The sequence below is a fragment of the Cariama cristata genome, unplaced genomic scaffold, assembly GCF_000690535.1.
Source record: "Cariama cristata isolate BGI_N322 unplaced genomic scaffold, ASM69053v1 scaffold2289, whole genome shotgun sequence".
In the NCBI taxonomy this organism is placed as follows: domain Eukaryota; kingdom Metazoa; phylum Chordata; class Aves; order Cariamiformes; family Cariamidae; genus Cariama; species Cariama cristata.
The window spans coordinates 14244-23610 of record NW_009637244.1 but is presented as its reverse complement, the minus strand read 5'-3'; the positions used below and the strand labels follow the sequence as shown (position 1 = coordinate 23610).

The 9367-nt window shown below is 50.7% G+C and overlaps 1 protein-coding gene across 1 annotated transcript; it reads right to left on the bottom strand.

Annotated features, from left to right (window-relative positions):
- Positions 1-678: 678 nt before the first annotated feature.
- LOC104167831 (endonuclease domain-containing 1 protein-like) lies at positions 679-7992 on the bottom strand. Its single transcript, XM_009708210.1, has 2 exons — positions 7570-7992; positions 679-1812 (listed from the first exon to the last, which is right to left on the bottom strand). The coding sequence occupies exons 1-2, from the start codon at positions 7960-7962 to the stop codon at positions 679-681; spliced, it is 1527 nt and encodes a 508-aa protein (XP_009706512.1). The 5' UTR covers positions 7963-7992.
- Positions 7993-9367: the final 1375 nt, after the last annotated feature.

Sequence of the window (9367 nt, the reverse complement as noted above, 5' to 3'; positions counted from 1 at the left end):
AGTATGGCTAAAGGAAAATGTTTTCCCACCAGTGGGCAGTAGGTCTTTCCCCACAGCAAGATCCACGTGATTTCAGCTGCCTGGAAAGGCCCGAGGACTACAAGATACACATGGTCACATCTGCTCCACCAGCCGGACCCCACTGCAATGAGCAGTGCAACCAACAGCAAGACCTTGCCCCCATCCCGCCCCGCTCCCCACTGTTTCCCAGCCCCAAATCCTTGCACCCTCACCTCCTTCTCTTTCTCCAGGTCCCAGAAAACCCTCCACAATTAAATCCTCCCCTGACCACCACCTCCTCCCTGACAGGAATGGGCTTCTGCAGAGCTCACTGCCAGTCCATAGGTCTCAGTGTTAGAGCCGGAAAGAAATAACCTCGTACCACATTTAGCGCGCATCTCCCAGAGGAAGCATCTTGACATCTGCAAATCACAGAAACTTTGTGGCCTGCACCAATAAAACCTGAACACTTTACAACAGACAGAACAGGAGCTGCAATGGTGGCAGCCCCCAGCTTTGTTACCTCAGCCCTCCCTGTTACTCCCCAGTCAGTTCATCATTATTAATGTCACTACAATAAATACCAGAACAAAATTGACAGCGTTTGGCCACGTATCTTAAAGCATTGTCCCACTCCTCCTTCAGTCCGTGTCTTTGCAGCCTCGGTTTCCATCCCTATCAGTCATCAGAGGAGCCTTTAGGGACAAACCGTTTGACTATGTGACCAGACAGGTAATAGAAGCCATGCAGAAGTGATGCTGTGGCGTCGATGACCAGCGAGAAGGTGCCCCCGATCCCGGTAGCCATGTCTTTGAGGACAGAGGGAATGGCACAGATGGAGTGGTAAGGGAAAGCAGCGAGGTGAAGGACAAACCCCACGGGGATGCGCAGGATTCTGTAGGTGAGGGACGCCACATCTTGAACAATTTGCAGGAAGCCCAGGAAGATGTTGATGATGACCCTCCCCACATCATAAGGGATGCTGATGAGCACCATGCTGATGGCTTTAAGGTAGGACATCAGCCCGTTCCACAGGCTGTAGACTCCATCCAGAACTGTACCACCAACCCGCTTGATAACAAGCCACAGAAAATAAAACACAAACTTCACCAGCTCCACAAACACGTAGATGAGGAGTTCCAGCAGTTTGATGAAAGGGGTAGCAATGATGCCAGCAACTCTTCTCACCAAGCCGCTGTCTTTGGCCTCCTGGCTGTCACTTGTTCCTACTTGCTCTCCAGAGCGGATCTGACTGACAGCTTGCAGTATTGCTTCTGTTTTCTCCTGGCTTTGGTTGTCTTCCCCGCAGTTGCCCTTGAACAAGTGAACTCCTGCTAGAAGCTGCTTCTCCAGCTCTCCCACCGTGAGGTCTGCCAAGCTGTTCTCATCATTCATTTTTTTCACGAGGCCCAGGGACCATCCCTCTGGAGCATCACAGCAGGCTGCCAGCCAGAGGGTCTCTGGCACTGAGACCTTGCCTTTAACTTGGACGCTGGAAGGAATTGCGCCTGCAAGGAGATACAGATGATCCTTCTTGGAGCAGTGAGGGACCAGAGCTTGCTTCACTACCCTCCCGATGTCTCTGTGCCAGCTTTTGCTCAGAGATGGGCTCAGAGGGACGGCATTCGTCAGTGTGTAAGTGGCCATCTGGAAATCCTCCTCATGGAGAAAGCTGGGATTGAGCAACCCTCTCTCGTAACCGGATCCCACGTAGTCTGAGGTCAGGGCTTGATTTGCACCAAGGTTGGCCACAGTGCCAACGATATCAGCTTCATGCACCATCTCATGCAGGTCATTTTCTGGATCGTCTATCTGAAATAGTAGAGAGAAGAGTTACTGGATGCAATTTGCCTTCCTAGAAAGCAAGGTTTAAAATGAGACTTGAAATATATTTTCCATTATGACTGCTACTACACGTTGAGCATCGGACCACATCCTGTGCTCCCTCCTTATTTTCCCTGCAGTGCTTCAGAGGAGTGTGTGCTCTACTTAGCTGCCCTGTCAAACACACCCGTTTAGTCTGCAAGAGTTGCTTGCAGCTCTCCAGTCTGGTCCGCAGAACAACACAGCCACCAGAATCTCACCGGTCACCCTGCACCAAGCCTCTAACTTGTGGCGTTTTTTTCTAGAAGAGATTTTTAAGACCAATAGATGGCTTGATTAGGGTTATGTTCTCACCCCCTGTGGTGGTGGTACCTCCAGTCCATTCAAGCACCTACCATGGCACCTTAATTCAGTCCCTCTAAACTATCAAATCCAAGCCATGAAGAAAAACACCCATGGTATATGAGACGCCTAGAGAAGGCATTTACCTCTGACCACTGATTGTGTAAGAAGCTGGAATGAAGCCAGGCACCTCGGCAGGTGACCTGAACTTCCCTGCCTTGAACACAGACACGGCAGTGAGCTCCTAGGGCTCTCTCAGGGCTTGTCATTAGTAGTCTGAACCCCATGTCATTAACAGTCTGAACCTCATCCTTAATGCCCGCAACAGCTCCTGGCATAACATGGGTGAGGATGCCACCACCGCAGGTACTCGATGGAATCTGTGCAACCTGCTCGTGTCTGTCATTCCCGTGCCGCAGAGCCAGAGGTAGCAGTCGCTGCAGTGGGAATTCGTCCTGGAGTCACGCACAGAGCCGTGCACGGGGAGGTAACGAGCAGTGGGAGCAGCAGTGCTCAACGTCAAGGCGTGCTCAGGTCTTTCTCGGGTGGCCGCAGCTCTGTCTGTTCCTTAGTCACTCCTACTGACGCTGCCTGCAGCCGCTCCGGAGGGTGTGCCAGATTGTCATTTTCTCCCCCAAATTAGAGGGTGAGAGTGTTGGTAGAAGCTCAGAGGGTGGCAGACGGTCTCTGACTGTCGCTACCTCCTGTAGTCTCTGTTTCAGAGGCTGTGGCCCTCAGCCCCCATCACTGAGCTGGCCCATTTAAACCTGCTGTCCTTGCTCCTGGCCTATGGACTGTTTACTGCACTATATAATAAGTACTTTGGAGACATCTATAGCGAACAGTTCATAGTCTACCTTGAATCGCTCCCCAGTAATCCTTCCTCGTCTCTTGGCCATCCTGCAATGTAGTTGGGCAGATGTCCAACTACGTCCTTGCAACCTTACCCAGAGTTTGCATCCTCTTAGTGCCGCATCACCTCCTTGCAGCCAGCCTGTGCTGAGAGGCAGGGTGAAAGGGCCAGCGCCAGCGAGTGTCAGCAGCTATCCATCACCCTCCCTGCAGGAACCGAGCTCTGCCTGGCCTCCTGTGTCAGCCAAGCCCCTCCGGTCCAGGCTGAGGGCTCCCTCGGCACCAAGGCTGGTCACAGTGTCAATGCTGGCCATTGCAGAGGGCTGCATTACTCCCGTCTCCTGCTAAGCAGGTTTCTTGCACTTCGTTTTGAAGCATTTGATGCTTATTGCTTCAGGACTGGAAGGGTCACAGCGAATCCTATGGGCTGGTGCACAGGTCGTAGCTTTTTCTAAATATGCCACTTAAGAAAGACTTACCCTGTGCTGCTTCTGCCTTATTCTGCTCCTCTTGCTCAGACACCCCAAACTCACAGGCTGCAGCTGGCTGATGAGGCCAGACATTTTGTGTTCCACAAAATCACTGTCCCTCTCTGCCCCTCCAACTCATTCTCCCTCTTCTGACGCAATGACGGTGTTGTGCCATGGGACAAGGGACGCACCCAGTGTGTCTAATCCCTCAGTACAGGTGAGGAGGGAGCGGGCAGGGGTGTGAGGCTGTGCCTGGGAGCTGCCCATCATGCTATGGCCCTTTAGAGCCTGACACCCTCGCAGAGACACTCATCCCCTCTCGATCCCATGGCAGTGCTGCCGTACCACAAGGACACGTAGACCCAAGACCAGTCAGCTCTACCTCCTGGCAGAGAATCCCAACCTACATGAAGCAGATGGTATAAACTCCATTTTTCTCTCCTTATGAGCCAATGTATGCAAACCTTGAGGTACCTATCAAGAAAATATGTCTCGGGTTACCTGTTCAGCTGCAGGCTTTTGCACATACCATTGGGATTGGTTAGGTGTAATTAAAAAAGAACATGATAAAAATGTGGCTGTGTGCAGTTCATGTGTAAGGCTCTGACATCACTGAGTTACGCTTATAATAACTCACATTATGGTTTGTAATAACTCATGTGTAACTGAGGTTTTCATGCCTCTTCCAGCTCAGCCTCAAAGGCAAGTTGTCTCCAGCATTGCATCTAATCTGCATTGCAAGTTACCTTTCCTCACTTCTTCAAAAAACCTTTGGCTTGTGTCACCGCCAAAGCATATCTGCATTCCTGGAGTCAGCCATGAAGCCACCTGTCCAAATAACCTGGAACAGCTAAGGGCAAGATCCAAGCAGACAGGTAAACACCTCATTCATAGGATGGGGCTTTAAAAATAAATTATGCATCTGAACACCTGTACAGACGTGAGCACCTAACGATATTGAGGTGTTTCATAAAGTGGGGGTTGCAGATTCACAGGTGGGGCAGAGGGGGATTAAAAGTATGGCAACACACAGCTACTAGGGCAGGCAGCTTCCATCAGGTTTGGTCATTTAACAAGGCAGGACACTGCTACCTCCCACCTTCCCCACCCTAGTACTTCGGATCCCAGGTGAACTTCAGCATCCCACTCCCCTTGCTACTGCCTCAGGCACGCTTACGCCTTTGATTGCAGTGGAAATATTTTATCCTGCTTTAGTGTAGGATTTGTTTCTTAGGTAGGAGGCACGGTGCATCTTACGCCAAGGTTTCTGTTGCAGGACGTTCACACGAGTGGCTCTAGACGTACTCGTTTCTCTTGACTGTCTACCAAGAGAGATGGCAAGAGCAGCTCAGAGGTAGCTATACTATAGCTGGGTGATGCAAATCCCACCTTGGTCATCTGGCTGGTGGTAGTCATCAACCAAATGAAAACATAGGGGAATTCATCCAGCCCTTCATACGTTGGGACAGAAAAAGCAACTCCAGAGTTTTCCATCTCTCTCTAAGCTACAGAAAGAGACAAAACCATAGGTTTTCAGACATCCAAAACAAGATGAGGTGAAAGCCACCTAAATGAGTTGCTCTCAACCCTTAGGAAAGCTGTGGCAGAGCAGATATTCAGACCTGACCCTGGGGGAGTCCCATCAGCACCCTGTTCATCAGCCTACCCTTCCTGCTGTCTAATTTGTCACTAATTGGTGAATTAATTTGCTCTTTCCAGCTGCCAATCGGCAGTGGGTAGCACTGACATTCCTCGCAGTTCTCACCCAATTACTGCCTCTGTGCTACATTTGGCATTTGTTTCTCAGGCAGACATTCCTGAGGAGGTAGGCATGCAGGGAGTGAGATGATGCCCTCACCACTTACATCATTACCCAAAAAAAAAAAAAAAAAAGCATGTGACAACCCTGAGGCCCTCACCGGAGTGCTGAGAGCGTTTTTATAGTGATTTCTTTCTGCTTGCTATGTTTCTGCATCTCCATGTGCATGCAGATAGGCATAAGCACACGCCACTGTGCAGCTGAGCCTGCTCATACCTGGCTATCCCTGTCTCGGTGAGGAAATTACCCAGAAAATAGGCAAATATAACCTCATGGGGCTATGCTGCAGAGCAGGCGTTGCTAAGGGTTCCCTTCAGCAGCCATCTGACCTTCCCTAACCATCTGACCTAGCCTTGATAGGAACACACATAATGGGTGTGAAATCTCTTCCCCACTTTCTCCTCCCAGATCTGGTGTTACAGCGTCTGAGAGGGCTGTACGTGCTTATTTCTTGAGTTACAGGAATTTTTCGTAGTCCTGATTTCTTCCTCTTACAGATTCTCCTGCCGATTTTTTTTTCCTAGTAGTCTTCTGTCTCAGACTGAGATTCCTCCAGTGAACCGCGGAGCTGCTACCTCCCACCTCCGAGACACCTGCAAGGGGTGAACGAGACCCACTAGTGTAAACTGAGAACAGACCCACAGTAACCCACGGGGATGCTCTGGAGAAGACAAAGCAACTAAGGCCAGCACCTGGCCAACTATTTTCGGAGCCACAGTAGGTTTTGGGGCTTTGGAGTGCTGGCAGAGATGATGACAAGGTGAGGGGCGAAGAGGGATGGAGCGGGGAGGGTAGGGGAGCCAGCTGGAGGGAGATGCTGGAGAACCAAAGCTGCTGTGGAGGGGCTGCCCACTGCTCCACGGCAGGAACGGTTTTTGAGGCTGCGAGTCAGACCGCCAGGAGCAGGAGGAGACATGGGGGCTAGACGTGATGAAGGGTGTCAGTGGCCAAGGCAAATGGGAAAGGATATCATCTCTGCCGCTTTGCCTGGCTGCCTCCAAGGCAGTGACCGAAGATCCTCGCTTGCCTAGGTATCCTCTTTGTGCTTTAAAAATTCGTTACCCTTCCTCAACTGCATAATGGCAGAGGCTGCAAAAATCTTCCCCCTGTTTTAAAAGGGCAAGCAGACACCTCCCACAGCAATCTGTGAAGTGGAAGGAGAGCAAATCAAAAAGCCCTTGGCAACTCCTCCAACTCAAAACCCAGCCCAGAGAGCAGGACGACAGTCCCAGGTGAAGACAGAGATGTGGGATCTCGTTTTCACTGCCTGTGGCCTCGTGACCTTAGCATCTCCTCACCCGACGTGAGGAAAATGAGCGCGGCAGCCATTCTCCTGGGACACGGGGGAGCTTTGGTTCTGGCAACGTCCAGCACCCAGCACCCGATGGCCCCGCTCCCAACAGGCTGCGCTGATACTGCAGCCACTCCTGCCCTGACAAAGCACCCTTGCACACTGCCAATCTTTCGTGAGTTCAATAGATGGGGGTAGGTTGATGTTTGCTACAAAATTCCCCATGATCACTGCTGAAAAACCTGAAACACGGCAAAAAAAACAAAAGAGAAGTAAAGCATACATGTTCTTTTAGGGCACCAGCAACTTTTTAAGGATTTCCTTTAAATTTAACAGCCTGAAGCACTTGCTTAAACATGCCAAGTATCAGAGGAGACAAAAACCACCAAGGTTCCAGCAAAATTCATTTTATACTGCACACTTCTGACCTGACTGAAGCCTGCACGCTCCAGGACACGGCAACTCATTTCCCTACCAGAATCTGCAATACAGGGACACAGTAAAAAGCTGCAGAGTCAACTTGGTGAACCGCAAATGGCTGTGTTTTATCCCTGCGCAGCGAAGCTAAAGAACTCTTATCAACACTGCCATCACACTGGCAACAGAACAAACTTCAACTTGACGCTGCGATGTTTAACCCTGCTAGCCACCGGCAGTGCCCCGTGCTCGCGATAGCCGGCGAGGCAGGGCAGAGACATCAGCTGGTGTCAAAGATAACTCTCCTCTCCCCTGGCGTTGCACGCTCGCACGCAGCAGCCTCCCAACCTTCATTATAAGCCCTGTGGGACAAGGAACTATTTGTTTGCTCAGTTCCAAGCACAAAAATAAGTTCTGCTGGTGTCAAATTAATATCGAAAGAAGTTCAACAAGCAGAGCTCCTGCCTTCTTTGCAAAATCCTAGCCCCAGCTTCACCCCAGAGGAAATGTTCTCCAGCAACCTTTGGTTTACAGGAAAGGAAAAGCTGACTTACCTGCGGTTCGACCAGCCAGTTCTCCTTCTCGTTTTGGGCTGGCTTTGTATACTTAAAAGCTGAATAAAGAGGGATTTTGTCCTTAGTACTGTAGAGGGTTGCAAAGCGTGGCTCTTTGTTGTACTGCTGACAGATTTTCACGTGGAACGGCTCCGTAAATCCTTCGGGTGGGACTTGTCCAGGGAAGAACGTGTTACACTCAGCAAAACCAGTTTCATCCTCTCCAACAACTCTGCCCTGGGAAAAGCCTGGGAAAACTGAGATGCAAAGCAAAAATACAATTGACGTCTTCATAGTCCACTCCCTGGAGCTGAGGGAAGCCCCGTCCGTGTCCGCTGGGTACGGCAAAGGACCTGTGCTCTGAGTCCATGCAGCAGGGAAGCTAGAAAGCATCTGGAATTCGGGTGTAGCGTGCGAGGGAAATGAAATACGAAACCACAGCCGATCCCTTCGGGGAGCCTGCGCTTGCTGCCTTGTGAGAGCGAACCTGCGCCAGGCTGTGCCGACACACGCTGCGGATGCCAACTGCCCGCAGGAGATAGTACCAAGCAACCTGAAATCATCCGAGCTCCTTGGGAAGAGGAGGAGGGAAGCCTATGGAGACATGGGGCTATTGCTGAACAGCACCGGCTGTCCGGGCTGGGGCTCAGCGTCGGCGGGGGTGTGGTGTGCTGCATTGCAGCAGAGTCCCCGGCAGGAATTTTGGCTGACGCAGCCAGAAATCTTCCTGGGGCTGCCAGGAGGGATGCTGCAAAGTCAGATTCACCACTCCGAAGAAGGCTTTAGCTGCCCTGTCCAGCTGCAAGACTGGTCAAAGGAGGGGAAGAGGAAGGGAAAGGAAGAAGAGAGGTGGCAGGATGTTGGAACTGCTGGGAACCCACTTTGCCCCTTTTTGGAGTGTCTGTCATCACTATTGCTGCCAACCATGTGCTGCTGAGGTGCCTGGGAAAGGCATTCTCCTCCTGTCTCTCCCGGAGCTGTATGGGGCATCCAGACCCCTCCAGTATCACCTCCTCTTGGCAGACTCTCCCTCAGAAGGGATTAACAAGGGGCAGAAGGATGAAGACCCTCAGATCATATACCCCTAATCAACACCCACCTCTGAATATTTTGACCAAAAGTATAGAAATGGCCAAAAAAAGGAGAACTCTACCTAAAGGACTGCTCCTCTAAGTTTATGATCAGCAGAGCGACCATCTGCCCAGCGAACAGCTGCCTATGATACCTCGGCTACTGCTGGGTAAAAGGCTGTGTTCCTTCAGCAACTGGGAAAATTCATGTTTTCAGAATGGTGGGGATGGAAAGGAGACTACAGAGCTGTTCCTCAGAGTCAAGAATATGTTCATTTTCCCACCCAAGAAGTTAGATACGGGCAGCTCTGTTGCCAACAACTTAAAAAATCCTAGGTACCAATAAAGCATAGGTGCCTTTTATAATATGATTTCCAAGCAAAAAATTCCAAGCACTACCAACCCATAAGTGCTTTGTGGATGAGGTGGGAGTAGTCTATATTGCAAAGGATGAAATGGGACAGCGGGTGGTTAAAATGTCTGCCTGAGGTCAGAGAAGGAGCCTGTAAAAGTGCTAAAAATAGACTGAACTCTGAGAGGATCATTCCTCCACTTAGGGATGACTTCTAGAAGTATAAAGGCAAGGAAATACGTCAGCACCTCTTGGTGTGGTGTTATCAGCTGAAGGAGACAGAGGTGGGCTGGACAGGCTGGGAAACAACAGGATATGTAGTAAGTGGGCTTGGCTTTGGTCCAGGCAGATGCTTGGTCACCCAGCCCTGACAGAA

Bases quoted from the DNA above. Each gene is read 5' to 3' on its own strand.
- LOC104167831 (XM_009708210.1), bottom strand. From the start codon at position 7,962: ATGCTTTCTAGCTTCCCTGCTGCATGGACTCAGAGCACAGGTCCTTTG. The intron at 1,813-7,569 runs GTAAGTCAGCTT...CTACTATTTCAG, and splicing joins ACTGGCTGGTCGAACCGCAG to ATAGACGATCCAGAAAATGA.